The 18329-nt window shown below is 42.1% G+C and overlaps 1 protein-coding gene across 2 annotated transcripts in view; it reads left to right on the top strand.

The window, feature by feature from the left end:
- Positions 1-18329, top strand: part of SPTBN5 (spectrin beta, non-erythrocytic 5) — a 379061-nt gene that overhangs the window by 139997 nt on the left and 220735 nt on the right. For both annotated transcript variants that reach the window (XM_068254311.1, XM_068254312.1), the window contains 3 exons: positions 878-988; positions 12213-12392; positions 16610-16813. In XM_068254311.1, coding sequence (XP_068110412.1) covers positions 878-988; positions 12213-12392; positions 16610-16813 — 495 coding nt within the window. The remainder of the gene's footprint in view (positions 1-877; positions 989-12212; positions 12393-16609; positions 16814-18329) is intronic.

Raw genomic sequence — 18329 nt, 5'->3', positions numbered from 1 at the left:
AATATAATAAGATACTCTCTTGACATGTATATTTAAAAAGTTCAGACCCTTAGGTAACTATGTTGTTTTTTTTTTTATTGTAATTTTTATTTTTTTTTTATAAAAAAAAATGTATTTGCGCAATTTTTGGTGTGGGAGGGAAACCGATAATTTTAAATGTAAAATAATGTAATACTTTAATAAAAAAAGGTATGTGGGAGTAGTTTACTATTTGGCCACAAGATGGCCTCAGTCAAAGTCCTGGAAGCGTACGATCATGCTTCCAGGAACTACAAAGAGGACGGGAAACTTTTTTTGCAGAAATTCTGCGGTCTCTGATAAGAGACCATCGTTTTTTCTGCGGGGGACTTAGATCGGTGAATGGGAATTATATTCCCATTCACTGATTGGGGGGAGGCGGGGGGTAACGGCAGGCAGCGGGAGCACGCTCGCCTCAGGCAGTGGCAGCAGCACAGTGTATCTGGACGAATAGACTGAAGTGGGATCGTTGTATTTGATGACCATTTGAAGTGTGTTTTGGGCCTTTAGTAAATCAGGCCCAGGTTGTCCTTAGCTTGACCCAAATTCACTGTTAGAACTGCCAAGCAAAAATGCGAAGAAACAGATGCATTGCCTTTAGGCCACCTATTCCTATCATGCACACTTGCCTCTTCACATACATGATTCTTATATAAGTGCAACATTGTTTTGTTTTTTCCAGTCCCTAGAAGCGAATCACCTTTTATATTAATGAACAGCATAGGTAATGCATAGTGCCGAGGTTTATAAACACTAAAGGAGAAGGAAAATGATTGTGTCATCTGAAATCTGTACTGAGTGATCAATGAATATGTAATTACAGTATGTGTACGTTTCTTTCCCTTTAATTGCCTGGCAGGAAAAATCCAAAAGCATTTCTGATGACATTGCCAAGGACCTCAGCGGAGTGCAGTCCCAGCTGCGTAAACACAAGGCCCTGGAACATGAGTTGTCTGGGAATGAGCAGCAGGTAAGCGATTCATTACCGTGCATGTCTGAGGAACATACGTGGTTCTCATACCAGCCCAGGCCCCTCATGCACAGCTCTGCTATGCTTGCATTGGCTGACGGGCTACAGCTGTCTCTGGGGGTCAGACCAGCCTGCTGACATTTCAGCGAGGGGCATAGATCATGTGATAATTGCACTTAACATGCTAAATAATGGAGAGAGGAGTTGGCTGTGCGAACAGTAGATGTGCTGATTGAGTAACTATAAAGCTATGAAATTGCTGAAGATGCCAGTTTTGAATTTCTTCATGCCAATGGGCGGTGTTGGTTTATTGCTCCGCATCTTGTGCCTTGGATTGTAAGCCGAGATAGAAAATGTGTCTGAGAGAGGCTTTGGGGCTGACTTATCGAGACAGGTGTAAAGGAAACTGGAGCAAAAGTGGAGCATGTGCCTAGAGTAACCAATCAGTATACTCATTTGTACTAAAGCTGTACACTAGGTGCTATTTATCTAATTATTAAAAACGATCAGCATTTTTCTGGTTGAAAATTGGTTAGGGATAGGGGCATAACTACATGGGAGCAGCCCTTGTGATGGCAGGAGGGCCTCAACTGCTAACCTACCCTTCCTCTTATTCCCGATCAGGTGTTAAAGTGGCAACGCATAATATTGGTGTGACCTTCCTGATAGCCACACTTCTTTTTTGACCCTTGCAGGGAGGCCTTCAGGCTCTAAGAGTCACCAAGGTGAGGCAAGGGAACAGTTGTGAATATTAAGGGGCCCTATCAAAGTTTTGCTGGGGGGCCCCATGATTTGTTGTTACACCCCTAGTTGTGGGAATACCAATATTTTGACTTCTTGCACCACTCAAATATCAATTGGAGCACCGCTAGCCAGGGGTGTAACAATAGCTCCCGCGATCACCACAATAAAGACTTTACTACCATGTTTGCCTTAAAGTATGACATCCCCTGAGAATAAGCCCTAGCAGGAATTCCTAGCATGCATGAAATATAAGACATCCCCCGAATGTAAGCCCTAAGAGCAGCCCACATGACACCAGCCAAGTCACGCTCAGTATATAGCCTGGATACTGGAGAGCAGCAGTATAATGTGAGTTCTACAGTCTATATGTGTTAGGCAATTTGTGTTGTTGTTGGAGCCAGCTCTGCTGATCTGTGGTAAAGTGATAAGCATCAGCAGCACTTCACCTCTTCCCAGGACACACAGCTTATCCTATCATAGCTCTGGGGAGCCTGACAGAGTTCTCTGCCTGCAAGAAATAGATACTTACCCACATGATCAGCAGAATCAATTTCTTGTAAGTGAGAGCCAATATCTGCAAACCACAAGCTCTGTACATGCTGCTTGTGTTGCAGCATGGCATGCAGTATATACATTTTGTATAGGAAAACTGCCAGTGTTTCCCTACAAAATAAGACATTCTAGCAAGCCCTAGCACATCTTTTGAAGCAAAAATTAATATAAGACAGTGTCTTATTTTCGGGGAAACGTACTAGAGAAAATATTTTTTGATTCAACATTTTGAAAACAAAAATGTAGAAGTTGTTGCTGAAGCTGTGTTCAAACAAAGGCATGTAGAAACATGTAGAGGAAGCAAAAATTTAGATTGAACGTTTTTGGCTTTCCCATGTTGCCATCCAAACTGTTTAAAATGTCTTCTCCCCATCACCACATTTTTTTTTAATAACGGTATGTTCCCCGGACGTGGCTGGCTTGCTGTGCCATTTTGTAGCATTTGGCTTCTGTAACTTCCCTCCAGATGTCCAAACAAACCACCAGAATTTCCCATGGACCTCAGTGGTTTTCAGATTTTAGGTCTTCCAGAAAGCCAGAACTTTTTGTGCCGTTTGGCCAAACTTCCCGCAAATCCCACCAGAAGCACATTTGAGCACCACGCATGATGACTTACGAAGAAACCCTAATGAATTACCCAGAGTTCCTCTTTAATAATATGATCTAAAGAGGGAAAGACATTTGAACAAATAACATAAATAAAAAAAATATAAAACCAAAAAATCATGTTTTTCTGTCAATTTAAATATTTAAAGCATCATAAAATTATTAAAAACCATAAAACGCCTGTGGAGTTGACCTCTGTGTATTTGATCCACACTATTGGGATTGCAGGCTGTGATTTTGAGTTTTATTCTGCTGGCGTTGTTGGTTAAACTAACAGTATGTTCCTTGGCTGAGCCTTGCTGGGGACTGAATCTAGTCCAGAAGAGTCAGCCTGCGATTGCCAACGCTCCTAAAAATGACATCTTGCATTAGAGTGATGCCGGAATGAGGCATCCGCCAGGAAATGAAGTTACTTTATTTTACTTGGCGACCCCTGGTCAGTCACTGCTATGTCTATAAGAATAAATAGTGCCACCCTGTTCATCTCTTAGGCTGAAATGTATTTTCCTATGACACAATTAGTGGCAGCGTTGGGACAAGGGGCTTAATACTCCAGGCATGCAGAAATCCATGCCAATGGCCTGTATCCATCCAAAGCCAGTTTAGTTTTTTTAATATTTTCCTTAATGATTAGGTCACTTAAAGTGTAACTTCTTTCACTGAAAAAGGCTCATGAGTTGCTGCAGGAGTATGCAATTTCATTATGCAAATTTATGGTGCTTAAATTAAACTAAGGTGGGATTCCATTGGTCCATTTTCAAGCCGGGTAAATGTTCATAATCCTGCATCAACTGATTTATTTGCATTTCATTAACCATCATTCTGTATGAGGTCTCATAGCAATATATTAATGTATCCCCTTGGCCATATGCACACTTAAACATTACATTGGAAAAGAGGAGAAACAGTGATATTCAGCCAGGTACAACAGTACATTTGGGGCACAGGTGTTGTTGGATTTAGCAACATTACTGAAACTGCAGTATAGTAAAGCAACCACAAGATGTCACTGTCTGTTAAGTCAGGTGATGATCTCTATGGTATTTATGGAGACGCTACCATACTCAGCACAGCTCCTTGATGGCTCAGCTGCTCTCTGTACTTATTGATTTTCCAAATACCTAAACACCACTCAAGCCCATGCTCTGACTTATGAAAGGCCTGCTAATACAAATGGCCTGAAAATGTAAAATTTGATTATATGGGAACAAGTGAAAACATTTTTTCAAAAAGACCTTATAGTTTTAAAAAAAAAAATCGTCTAAAAATAAATAAATCAAAAATGTTTTTTTAAACCAGTAAAATAACAATTTGCTGTGGTACACCGAGAGGTAACACAGTGGGGTGGGGTGGGGGGGGGGGGGGGAGAGAGGGGGACACTGAGGTGACACAGAATGGGACACTAGAGGAACAGGGGGGCATAGAGGAGGTACAGGGGACAGAGATGGCGCAGAGGGGGACACTGGAGGCACAGAGGAGGTGCAGGAAACAGATGGCACAGAGGAAGTGCAGGGGACAGAAATGGCACAGAGGAGGTGCAGGGGACAGAGATGGCGCAGAGGGGGACACTGGAGGCACAGAGGAGGTGCAGGAAACAGATGGCACAGAGGATGTGCAGGGGACAGAAATGGCACAGAGGAGGTGCAGGGGACAGAGATGACAGTTCTGAACAAGAGGCGCTTGGCCCAGATAGTGACCTATTACTGTGTTCTCCAAAATTGATTGCCTGATGAAGCGGGATAGTGACCCGTAAAACGCGTTGCATACTTGGAGACGTTTCAATAAATGTTACTGTTATTATAGTAACGTCTTATTGTCCAGTCATTGTTTACCTGAGGGAGGTGAGTCCACTAACTTCCCCCCTTTTAAGTGCATATTAATTATTTTATCCTTGTTGGCGCCACTGTTATACCTGTTTTACTAGAGTTCTGAACAAATTCAGGTTAAAAATGCACCTACAGTCCTTATCTCATTCGTTAATCGGGGACTACCTGTACTGTACAGAAGGTTCTAGTTATCATGTACACTTTGGTGGTGAAGAGCACATTCAAACAATTGTCAGCGAAAGAAAAAGTAGAATAAGGTGGGATAAAACTCTGACATAACATTCAATAGAAATGTGTTTTTCTACTTACAAGTATTGGAAATCCGAGATAGCTTTCTTTGAATCAGAAAAAGTAAAAACTTCCCTCAACTACCTTTTAATCGATAAAAAAAAATGCCATCCAAAACTGGAGAGAATGAATTGGAAGATGTGAAATTTTGTTTTTTACAAAATTATAATTGCTTCCAGATCAGTGCATTATTTTTAAGGTGGCCATACACTCATTGATTCTCTTTATTCGATTCCTGGCAGCTTCGATTTATCTGCTGGAAATCAATTTGCCAAAATCTCAGATCGATCGTTATCCATTTCAGTATCCAATATCAGTATCGATCGGACAGGATGGCAAAATGTAAAACAATCTGGGGCTGGGCGAGAGCATTGGCAATTTGATGGCCTATAGCTTTGCACTGCATTGATCTCCCTGCTGGAATCTATTGGTAATTGCTGTGTAGTGTATGGTAGGAATCAGTTCCTTCTGAATCCATGCTTTTCAGAAAGGAATCAATGGTTTTGGAGAATTGGGTGGAAATCTATAACTGTATGGCCAGATTTAAAAAATACTGTGTAAAAATTGGCATTTTTTTCCCCTACCTACATTAGTTTTTTTGTGACGGAAGAAGAAAAGGCCTCCTATAACAATGCCATAGTGAGAGTAGATAATGTAATAAATGTAGGTCAATTCTACACAAGTTCTCGTAGTGGTCACATGACTTTGAGCTATACAGGGATTGATAGCAGAAGTCTGCTTCTATCTATCGTGCCTTCCAACACTACAGTACTTCTAACAGTTCTACACTGCCTACCACCTTATTGCTACAGGCCTTTGTACTGTAGCTTGAGCCTATTAGAATATCACACACTCCAATATCGCCAAAGTTTTGTTGCTTTTGTGTCACTGCAATTTTATTTTTGTTTGCAGTTTCCACGTGCAATTTTTTTGTTAGATTTTGTAATTGCAGCAAACAACAATAGAATCAGCAATGCAGACGAAACACAAAAATGGAAATGCGAATAAACGCGAAAAACATTCAGAATAGTCAGAAGCTCAGTGACTATTTCAGCATATGTGCGTTGGTGTATGTTTCATGCTTTTGCAGCTAAATGCATGCAGTTTTATACATGTGCGTTCTGCCTACTTAGTAGCAAGAAAATAGCCTAAGAAAAGAAATTGCGTTTCTATGCTACAGTAGATAAATTGGCGCCTGACAGGTTAAAATAGAGTAAATATTATTATTATTTAGTATTTTTATAGCGCCTACATCTTCCGCAGCACTTTAGAGTATATTGTTCTGCCACTTAACTGTCCTTCAGAGGGGCTCACAATCTAATCCCTACTATAGTCATAAGTCTATGTATGTATCATGTTATGTATGTGTCATAGTCTAGATTTAATTTAGGGGGAAGCCAATTAACTTATCTGCATGTTTCTGGGATGTGGGAGGAAAGCAGAGTGCCCGGAGGAAACCCACGCAGACACGAGTAGAACATACAAACTCGAACCGCTAAGCACTACACCACTGTGCTGCCCCTGTACACACACCACAAACTATGATTTCTATTTCTGCTGTTTCTATTAATTATCCATCAAAGAGTGATATCCTTTCCGTATGAGCCATTTTGTGAGCTATCAAACCTAAAACAAGCCTAGAATGCTCTGACACTTCTCAAAATCTCTTACTACTATTTCTGGTAACAGAAGTTTCCATGGCTGCTTCTCTGCTCTGCCTGTGCAGAAAGAGCAAATACTATTTATAAGGACCTGGTGGAGGCCAAACAAGCGCTGTAAATGGCCCATAAACACTGCAATCTAATTTTGGTTCCTGAAGGTCACAAACTACTGAAACGTGGTATAAGATCAGGTTTGCCACCTTTAAACATTGTCAATATATTGAGCATTTATCTGCAGCTATCATACACATTGAGGGCCCTAAAATGAAGAGATCCAGTGTGTGGCTTCAAATTCACAGTTTATTGGATGTTTGTCTGCGTCTTTCAGTTGGCTTTGAAATCATTTTTCAGTAACGTATTGCAAAGAGCAATAGTAATAGGAAAATATAGCAACCCTTGGTAACCAATCAGGATTCTGAGATGTGATTACTTTAAACTGAAATCTGATTGGTCGTTCTAGGCATCTGCATATCGTAAGTCTTGGTTTGGTTTTGCAGAACATGTAGGATTGTGGATTATTCACAAAATGTGGCAATAGAATTGTAACATGCCATGATAAAATACATAACCAAAGCATACTGTTATTAAAAACAACAACAAAAACAAAGAAAAAAAAAAAGGTGCCCTAATATTCAGCACTATTCAGATTAATGGGGGAAAAATAAGTTTTATTCAGTTCTAATAAAACATGATAAACCAATTAAAAACATCTGAAAACTTGTACCTCTTGGCAGACCATACTGCATGCAAACTTTGTCAAATACTTTATATTGTGCCTGTGCGGGTGGTAAGATAGCTTAAATTATATATCTGTCACGCTGAATACGAAGAGCACAGTATATATGAACCTGGGTGCAGGGACGGATTGGGGGGGGGGCTGTGCAAGCGGGTATCTAGCCCCAGGCGCAGTTTGTTGAATTCTTAAACAGGCGGCAAAATTTGGATGGGGAATGGCAGTTTAGGCGCCAAAATCTGACCTTGCCCCAGGCGCAACTTGGTCTGGATCCGTTCCTGCCTGGCTGCAGTGTATATAACCAAAAGTGCTAATGCAAGAAAATGAATACAAAAGGTGACTATTATGAATAAATAATGTGCAATAATCAATTCATATATGCAGACTCAATAAACAATAAAAATAATTCCCAAACAAGTGCCAATTGCATTGCTGTAGTGCTATAATGCTGGACAGTACTGATGTGTAAGTGTAGAGAAGGTTAGTTATGCATCACCCAGTCAAAAATAATAAAGACACCCCATCCGATAATGGTCAGGTGGTGGTCTAAAGCAAAGTTTTTCAACTCGGTCATCAAGTACCCCCAACAGTTGATATTTTGTAGAAATCCACCTGTGAAAGTTTGTGGTTTTCTATAAAACATGCACTGTTGGGGGTACTTGAGGACTGAAGTGACAGAGGAGATGACAGAAGGTGCATGGCAAGTGTTAAAAAGCTTAAAAAAAAAAAAAATAGGTTGAGTGCTCAGACACACTATAAGCGTTTTTCTGAGCACTTTTTGCCCCCTCAGAGCTTTCTGAGAGCTTTTTAAAAAACACTCCTATTGAATTACCTTAAAATTGTCATTTTACTGTGATTTTAATGTAAGTCAATGGGAGCGTTTTTAAAAAAGCTCTCAGAATGCTCTGAGGGACAAAAAGTGCTCAGAAAAGTGCTTCTAGTGTGTCTGAGCCCTTCATGTTATCATTGTTTCAGCTGAATGACACAGTCATAAGTGTTCCAGAGCCACAATCTTTGAACTACTGTCCTTTTTTTTCTTTATCCCTTCTCTGCACTCAAAAGTTGTTCTCTACCAGGCAAGAGGTTTATGACGTGTAATTAGTTATCACTGAGCGTTGAGCTGTGCTCCGACTGAAGAGAAACCATTAGTTGCATACCTGAACAATTAACCCTTACAGTATGGAAAAAAAAAAAGGAATGCAGTCTAGTTCTATGTTTGTTTGCACATACACATGTTTATCTCATCATGTCATGTGCCAGTTCAGCATGTTAAGGATAAATTAAAAGTTTGAGTATCCAGAATAAGGAGCCCAAGCCTTGTGTGGCTCTCCCTGCCTGTTGTGGTAATGGAGTATGACATGTCAGACATTGTGGTAATGGACTATGCATCCAAGGCACCTATTCTCACGTTCTGGTAGCACAAATAGGTCACTTAGCATGCCAAGCACCTGGAACGTGGCTACAAGATCTTTCATCACCCTTCCCTACGCCTAGAACAGAGACCTCAGGCCAACAATCAATATCAAAGGGAACCCGCAGCGAGGAGTATATGAAGACTGACAAATGTATTTCCTTTTGAACAAAACCAGTTGCCTGGCAGCTCTGCTGATCCTCTGCCTGTAATACTTTTAGCCATAGACCCTGAACAATCACGCAGCAGATCAAGTGCTCCTGACATTGGCCTCAATTCACTAAGCTTATCTCCTGGCTTTAATAACTCTTCTAGAGTTGTTACCATGGTGATAAGGCATGTAGTATTCAGGAAACATTTTACCTCAGGCAAACCTAAAGTTAACTCTTCTGTCTTTAAGTTAACTCTTCAATCCTTACTTAACTACAAAGGAGGTAACTTAACTACAGAGGAGGTAAATTAACTTCAGAAGAGGTAACGTAAGGAATGAAGAGATAAGATAACTCTCTTACTAGTGGAGGTAAGTTTTCTCTTGCCTTATTATCTCCAGCATGATCTTAGTGAATTGAGGCCGTAGTATTTAGGAAACATTTTACCTCAGGCAAACCTAAAGTTAACTCTTCTGTATTTAAGTTAACTCTTCAACCCTTAAAATAACTCCACAGTTAAAGACAGGCTGTTCATTAACTGCGTGTGAAAATAACTAGAGAGGAGGTAACTTAACTACAGAGGAGGTAAATTTACTACAGAAGAGGTAACGTAAGGAATGAAGAGATAAGATAACTCTCTTACTGTGTGGAGGTAAGTTTTCTCTTGCCTTATTATCTCCAGCATGATCTTAGTGAATTGAGGCCATTGGCCTCAATTCACTATGGCCTCAATTCACTAAGATCATGCTGGAGATAATAAGGCAAGAGAAAACTTGCCTCCACACGTGAGAGAGTTATCTTACCTCTTCATTCCTTAAGTTACCTCTCCTGTAGTTAAGTTACCTCCTCTGTAGTTATTTTCACACGCAATTAATTAACAGTCTGTCTTTAACTCTGGAGTTATTTTAAGGATTGGAGAGTTAATTTAAAGACAGAAGAGTTAACTTTAGGCTTGCCTGAGGTAAAATGTTTCCTGAATACTACATGCCTTATCACCATGGTAACAACTCTAGAAGAGTTATTAAAGACAGGAGATAAGCTTACTGAATTGAGGCCTAAGTCTTTAATAAGGTTTCTAGAATTATCACCATGGTGATAAGGCATGTCGTATTCAGGAAACCTTTTACCTCAGGCAAACCTAAAGTTAACTCTTCTGTCTTTATGTTAACTCTTCAATCCTTAAAATAACTCCAGAGTTAAAGACAGGCTGTTTATTAACTGCATGTGAAAATAACTACAGAGGAGGTAAATTAACTACAGAGGAGGTAACTTAAGGAATGAAGAGATAAGATAACTCTCTCACTGTGTGGAGGTAAGTTTTCTCTTGCCTTATTATCTCCAGCATGATCTTAGTGAATTGAGGCCAATGTCTGACAAGATTAGCTACATGTTTGTTTCTGATGTTATTCAGACACTACTGCAGCCAGAGAGATCTGCAGGGCTGCCAGGCAACTGGTATTCTATTTAAAAGGAAATAAATATGGCTGCCTCCATATACTTCTTGCTTCAGTTTCCCTTTAAATTTAACCATGCACAAGCTGACAGCAGCTCAGTTGGAACAACACCGATTGCTCCCCAACTGTAAATTAATCAGGTAGTAGTGTTTGGTACATCATCTAGGACAACTCAGTCTTGATATGATCTCAACAGATATCTAATTCAAAATCAGCTGAATTACAGTAATGTCAGCTCTGTACTGACTGAACAAGTACAAAGCTATGCAGTAGTCACTCTATTCCTGCCTCAATTGACAAACAAGTATTGCCACTCCCAATGATGCTTTTGATCCATAAAACTAACCAACATCTAGTGGTTTATAGAGCAGCAAGGTGAGAATCAATCGATCAGGAAACAAGTTGGCCAAAACCTTTAAGTCTTCCTTAGTACCTGCGTTGGCAGCCAGGACTTGAAAACCATTTACATATTCTTCATTTTTAAGAGGACCTGTAACACCTCTCCTGTTATTGACGTCTGCAATGCAATCTTCCTAGCAGCAGAGGGAGCTGATCGACAAGCATATATATTTTTACTTACACCCTGATTTGAAGGGTAGTGAATCAGCACAACAGCCAGGCAAGTAGCACTTTTAGAAAGAAGTCAGAATTAACCAACTTACTGTTTGTTCATCTTATTCTAGGTTTCCTTTAAAAGGAACCCAAGGTTTGAGACCTATGGAGGCTGCCATATTTATTTTCTTTTCAACAATACCAGTTGCCTGGCAGCCCTGCTGATCTTTCTGCTCAGTAGTGTCTAAATCACACACCTGAAACAAGCATGCAGCTAATCTTGTCAGATTTGTCATAGACACCTAATCTGCATGCTTGTTTTGGGTCTGTGTCTTAAAATATCAGAGGCAGAGGATCAGCAGGGCTGCCAGGCAATGTGCATTATTTAAAAGGAAATAAACTTGTCAGCCTCCATATTTCTCTCACCTCAGGTTCCCTTTAAATAGACGAATCTCATGCTTTGCCATTATATTGGTGTACACAATTGGCTTAAACCAATAATAATACAAATATGTTTGAATGTGTTAAATAAAATACAAATTTAGATCATTTGTGATAGTGTTATTATTTATTTATTTATTGTATTTATAAAGCGCCAACATATTACGCAGCGCTGAACATTAATTTAGGTTACAGACAATATTTAGGGGTGACATACAGCAATATGACAATACAGGAATACAAGAAAACCAGATCACACAGCACAGTATGAGTACCAGGTAATGCTTAGTCATTCACTGGATGGAGCATGGAGATTAGGCAAGTTAGGTTCACTCAGATGCATAGCATGGGTTCACAGTAATGGAGGTGCAAGATCAGGTAGGACACAAGAGGAGGAGGACCCTGCCCAAAGGCTTACAATCTAGAGGGAGAGGTAAGGACACGAATGGTAGGGGACCAGAGTTCAGCTGTAGGTTTAGAGCACTTGTGAGGGGTGGTAGGCCAGAGTAAAAAGGTGAGTTTTGAGGGCTTTCTTGAAGATGTTGAAGGAGGGGGCTGCCCTAATGGGTGGAGGTAGGGAGTTCCATAGTGTTGGAGCAGCTCTTGAGAAGTCCTGGAGGCGTGCATGGGACTGGGTGATGCGGGGGGCGGTTAGGCGAAGTTCATTGGAAGAGCGGAGTGAGCGGCTAGGTGTGTACCTCTGAGTAAGATCGAAAATGTAGTGTTCCAGGTTGTTTGTGGTCATACTCTCAGGAAGGTGATGATGATATGCTGGGTGATCTGATGATATGTTGTGATCCCTTTCAGCTGCAAGAGATCATTGATGCGGCAGATGAGGTTCTCCCCAGGTGTTCTGCAGACCAGAGGAAGTGGCTACAGGAGAAGCAGCAGGAGGTGGTGGAAAGATGGGAGCTGATGAAGATCAAGGTGGAGAAAAGAAGAAGTGACCTGGAGCAAGCTGGCAAACTCTATCTTTTCTTGGCTGCTGTAAGTTTATAACTTCAATCATCAGGAGATGTAGTGGTGAAGCAAAATCTGCCATAGCTGCTAATGTGGTCAATGTTTGGTACGAGGCAATGGAAGACGCCAGTTTTTTAACCTTTCTCACCCTTCTGCTGGTTGTCTCTGCTGTGGTTTCAAGGAGATTTTTTCTGGATTGTAAGTTAATGTTCAGAAGGTCATTTTAGTGCATCTCTCTAATATATTGGATTTGGATAGCTCCTAATTGCCCTTCCTTTAGACTCTAAAGGGTTGTCAAACCGGTCCTATGAGGGCCGAGGTCCTCACACATTTTTGACACAGCTCAAATTAATTGATGGGCCTGAATCAGGAAAGGTGTGGTCCATCAAGTAGAACACATTCCTCTCTTTCTCTGTCCATCCTAAACACTGGAATGGATCTGGCCCTCCAGGCCTGGAGTTCGACACCTGTGCTTTAGAGGGACAGTCCCTGATTTGGAACCAAGTTACTGTCCATCTTTCTTCCTCATTAGTCCTTTTTTAAAGACCATTTGCCAAATATCTGTTTTCACTAGCCCCTCCCCTAGTTCAGTTAACTATGTATACCCATTCTGTTCCCTCATACTTGCGGCTAAAGGTCTTCAGCTTTGGCATCAAGAGATGTCATGGAATTGACACACTCATAGCAACTTCAGCTCAATGTCCCTCACTGAATAAAGGAAAAAAGGTTAAAAAAGGGTGCTGCTGTGGGCCATGTTCGAAATTCTGATTGGATCTCCAGGACCCATACACTCTCTTTCCACATACAGATTGGGTATTCAGCCCTCCTACATAGCTATAGTAGCCGTTGCCTGGAGCATCTCGGGCATGCACAGTTCCGATTCTATCCAAACTGCGCATGTCCATGACTCACCTGGGCATATCCTCTGTGCTCAGACATGTAGGAACCCGATACAGGAGGGTGATTCCAGTTGTAGCTACGAATTGGGCAACCGCAGGATTGAGTAGAACCTGGACCCCATACAGAGCTTGGAGGTTTCTGAGAACTTGTATATAATCAGGGTAATAATACCCCCTACATTAGGTGAACTTTAAGCAATCCCTTCAATGCAGTGCTATAATTTGCTACGATTAATGCCTTACGTTATTTCCATCTGCACACTTTGATTCTGAGAACAGAATCACCCAGTCCCTCAGCTATAACTGACGCAGAGCGTCCTGTTAAACTACTACCTGTCTCTGTTATTGCAGGTGGGAAAAATAACAAAACCTCCTGCTTTGTGCTGTTGTTTAGAAAATAAGTGCAGTTTGTGCCTAAAGTTGTGTTTGGAAATTAATTGCTCTCTGTAAAATGAAGTGGAAAGCTTATTTTTATCTGTAAAAACTTTGATGCACCAGTAATGAATGTTCGTCGCACATTTTGAATTGAATATTTTTTTCAGCATCCTTGGTTCAGTAGGTGCTGCTTAGTCCATGCGTTAGGCCAAGGTTAGTGTGTTCCTTTCCTAAATCTAAGAGGCCTGCTTGTCAGGTGTCAGTTCTGTGTTAGTATTGTCTAGCATTGCACTTGGAAGGGTTTCAGTATGAGGATCACGTGTAGACTGGAGGGGGACGCTAGCTGGCTGTGAATCATAGATAAATATAATCTGGAAGCGAGCTGTGTGACCGATCCTCCTTATATGAACATTAGACAGCTGTCTCCCGTTTAACCCTTTAATTAAATAACACAAGCTAGTACGGTTTTTAAACAACTAGTTCAGTGCTCCTCAAACTAAGGCCCGTGGGCCGAATGCGGCCCCCTGAGGCTTTTTCACCGGCCCACCACTCTCAAAATCTATTACTTATAGATGCATCTTTAAATATCTGCGACCCACATATAGAATAGGAGTGCTGGCACAACCCATCCACATGGGTCTAATGGGACTGCAGGTTGTCATCTGGGTGTGCTTCACGCGTATGAGAGGTATCGGCACAGGCAGGGGCGCCTCTAGGCATAGGCAGTACAGGCCATTGCCTGGAGTGCCATTGGTCCTTGGGAGGCGCCATGTTGCAGAATTAAGCCCCCGCCCACAAATTAAGCCCCACCCAAGATTAAGCCATACCCCTGTGGCTGTTCTATTACTTGCTTCTGCTGAATCTACTTAGCGTAAGTTGCAGGCAGCTGACACCTCTGTGCCTTGTGCATCCTTCTTTCCTCCTTTGTGCCATCTCTGCCTCCTTCTGTGCCCTTTGTGCCTCATTCTGTCCCCTTTGCCTTTATTTGTGCTACCTCTGCCCCCCTGTTCCTCCTTTAGTCCCACTCTGCCTCCTTCTGTCCTCCTGTGCCTCCTTCTGTATCCCTTTGTGCCTCCTTCGGTCTCCATGTGCCTCTTCAGTCCCCATGTGTCACCTCTGTCCCCTTGTGACTCCTTCTGTCCCCCTTTGTGCCTCCTTCTGACCTATTATAGAGGGTGCCAGGCCGACCAGGTGGGCATGAGTGCTGTGCAGGGGGGACCGCGGTCACCCCCGCCAGATGTTGTGTCCCCAGGTGGTGAACAGGCTTGCGGCATCAAATAGACGCCGCATCAGTTCACTGGCCCACAGCCCCTAAGCTCACTTCTGCAGCCTTACATTACGTGTATTTTCTGGTGAAACACTGCCCGCATTGCAAATTTTCTGATGAAATGCTGCCGCATTATGATTATTTCCTGGTGAAACGCTGCCGCATTACGATTATTTTCATGGAAGAGCGCCATGGAGGTGGTGGTGGGGGGGAGCGCCACAGATTTTCTCGCCTGGAGTGACAACATGGCTAGAGGCGCCCCTGGGCACAGGAGACTTTGGCGCAGGATACAGCCGGTATATGGCTAATCCTGCTGCTGCACAAGTTCCCGGCCATATTAATTACTATTCCCCCTCCAGGCTGCCCAGGATGGTGGGGAATTAAATAATTTGGCTTCCTGCAATTGCTGGAAGCTGAATTATTGTGTTTTAAAAGTAACTTCAGCTCCGTCTTCTGTCTTACGGCCTATGGTGGCACGGCTGCACCCAAGTCTTCTGTGCTGGATTCACTGTGTTCGTGCTTCACTGTCTGTAGCAAAGATGTTCTTCAGGCGCCACAGGAATGGCTCCTCCGGAGGAGTTCTCCTTTGTGTTGCAGGACATACTATCTGCACATTCTATGTTGGGGGGCATACTATTGGATTTGGTTAAATGGGAGACATAAGGGCTGCACAGGTAATAGTTTACACTACCTAAGCTCAATGTAATGTTTTCTACATTTCATGTGTACTCCGGCCCCCCAGCAATCTGAAGTATGTTGACCCGGCCCTTGACCGAAAAAGTTTGGGGACCCCTGATCTAGATGATTACCAGTAGCACAGGGACAGGTTGATATGTGCTTAAAACCACATGAACACAAGTGTGTTCACCGCAACAACCAAACATTTGTAAAGCGCTTTTCTCCCGAACTAGGAACTACTCTTTCTGCAAGTTTACAATGCATATATAGAGCTCTCTTATATTATGTTGAGTGTAATTTTGTTCTCTTAAAACAGACCATATTTGTGATAATTCAGCTTTAAAGGGCCACTAAAGCAAAAAGAGTAAGCAGTTCAGAAAAAAGTAAGGAATCTGACAGAGCCAACAGGTTTTGGACTATTCCATCAGGGTTTTCTTTGTTTTCAAGAGCATCTCTACTCACTTGTACACTATTTTGGCAGTTTGACTTAGCAATTGCTGTCCAGGAAATGCTTTTCAAAACAAAGAAAACCCTTAGAATCCCCCATGAGGAGATGGACTGGTCCAAAACCTGTCAGTTTAAAGTAATCAGTTAAAATCTGACAGAACCAACAGTTTTAGGACTAGTTCATCTCCTCTCAGGGTTTCCTTTGTTTTCAAAAGCATTCCCTAAACGGTGGTTTGCTAACTGTCAAAATAGTGTTCAATCAGGTGTGTGTACAGCGATGTGCAAGCAATTCACCTGGCAGATGTACTCACCCCCCTTGTGGCGCCGTTTCTATTGTTCACGGCTCTCCCCCACCCACCACGTTACTTCACGCAGGCCCCCTCTATCTCCCCTCCCCCTCTTCCCGCATAGCCACACAGCGCCTCATCAGTTACACAGCTTACACCCACTGTGCACCCCGATGTCGCTCAAGGAGATCGGGTTCTGATCACAGGGCTGTGTAACACTGAGCAATGAAATATCCCTGGTTGTAGATTGCTTTGTACTCCTACTCAGTGTTATTATTTGTCACCCTCTAGGTACGGGACTACTTCTCCTGGGCAGCAGAGATAATGCGTGAGATGAACGCAGAGGAGACCATACGAGGTGTCTTGGCAAGTAGTGAAAAGCTGAAAGCTCACCAAGATCTCAGGCAGAATATAGACTCCCACCAGGAAACCTACAACAAGACAGCGGCTTCTGGCCAGTCCCTCCTGCAGGAGGGCAAAATCCCCCCTGCACAGGTATGATGGACTGCTCTCTGTCTTCCAACACTGTGATTGTATTGCAGGTTTAGTAATAAAGTTTCATACTTGATGATGTTATTGGCAGTGCCTTGGAATCAGCATCTGGTTGCTTTGTAAGTTTAAAACTGAACCCCATTTAATCTATGTTATAACATGAATCCGGAGTGCAATCCCCTGCACAGCATGTGACAACCACCCACCAATCCCGTATTACTAGGCCACAGTTGCCCTGCAGGTCTCATGCACTAGAGATTGGTTAAGATTGGTTGATGGTGCCCATGCATGATCAATCTCAATTGTATGTAGCTATTCCTAGCCCGCTAGCTATTCCTAGAAGGAAGAAAATGTTAATTGCAAACCTAACTAGCAAATAGACAATTTATTAAGAAGAAGAAGGATGTCACTTCTGAGGGCAGATTCTTGGTAGTAACAAATAGATTACCAGAACAGGCGCAAGACTGAACGATTCAATTGTTAGCTTTATTCTAAAACTGTATACACAAATATACTTTACAACCAACAGGTTAATATACCTGTCAGTCAGAAAAGATTGGGCAGCACGGTGGCGTAGTAGTTGGTGCTCTCGCCTTGCAGCACTGGGTCCCTGGTTCGAATCCCAGCCAGGGCACTATCTGCAAAGAGTTTGTATGTTCTCTCCGTGTCTGCATGGGTTTCCTCCGGGCACTCCGGTTTCCTCCCACATTCCAAAAACATACAGATAAGTTAATTGGCTCCCCTTAAAATTGGCCCTAGACTACAGTACTTACACTACATAATATAGATATATGGCAATGGTAGGGATTATATTGTGAGCTCCTTTGAGGGACAGTTAGTGACAAGATATATATATACACTGTACAGCGCTGCATAATATGTTGGCGCTATATAAATACTAAATAATAATAATAATAATAGAAATGGGTTGAGATGAAAGGAAATAGAATGTCTTATAATACTGTTCAAAATACCATTTGGTAGTTCAGGCAGCAATTGAAAGTCCATGCAGATATACTGTAATTATAACAGGTAATCCAAGTTGGTGATTTGCCAGTGTCCAGCTGGCCATCGACTGATGGTATTTCAACGTCAGATTAAAGGTACAGGACGCTGGGCTCAGTGTTTCATTGTGTTTTAATCATCACTGTAGTTGAGAGGTGGTTATGAGACGTCCAAGTCCAGCCCAATATAACTTGAATAGGGGCCGTTCCTGCCCCAGACACACAAAATCTGTCAGAATCCTGGTTCTGCCAATTTTCCAGCACCCATAGGTCCGATGGAAACATAAGATTGATATTCATCCTCAGCATAAATTGACGAATCTTCTGATACTAAACATGAGGACCATGGATGACTCGTAACAGTTTTTTATTTTTTTTATTTTTACTTCAAACCTTTGTAGCACTAGTTCTGGGAAATCCAAGTTCTTGAAAATCCCTCAGGACTTCTGCCACGTAAAGTCCAACACACTCTGCGAATGTGAAGGACCTGGCAGCTTTGCAACACAGGAAATATG

Source organism: Hyperolius riggenbachi, chromosome 9 (assembly GCF_040937935.1).
Source record: "Hyperolius riggenbachi isolate aHypRig1 chromosome 9, aHypRig1.pri, whole genome shotgun sequence".
NCBI classification, from domain to species: domain Eukaryota; kingdom Metazoa; phylum Chordata; class Amphibia; order Anura; family Hyperoliidae; genus Hyperolius; species Hyperolius riggenbachi.
Note: the sequence above shows the minus strand (reverse complement) of the source record. Positions and strands in the feature narration are given on the sequence as shown.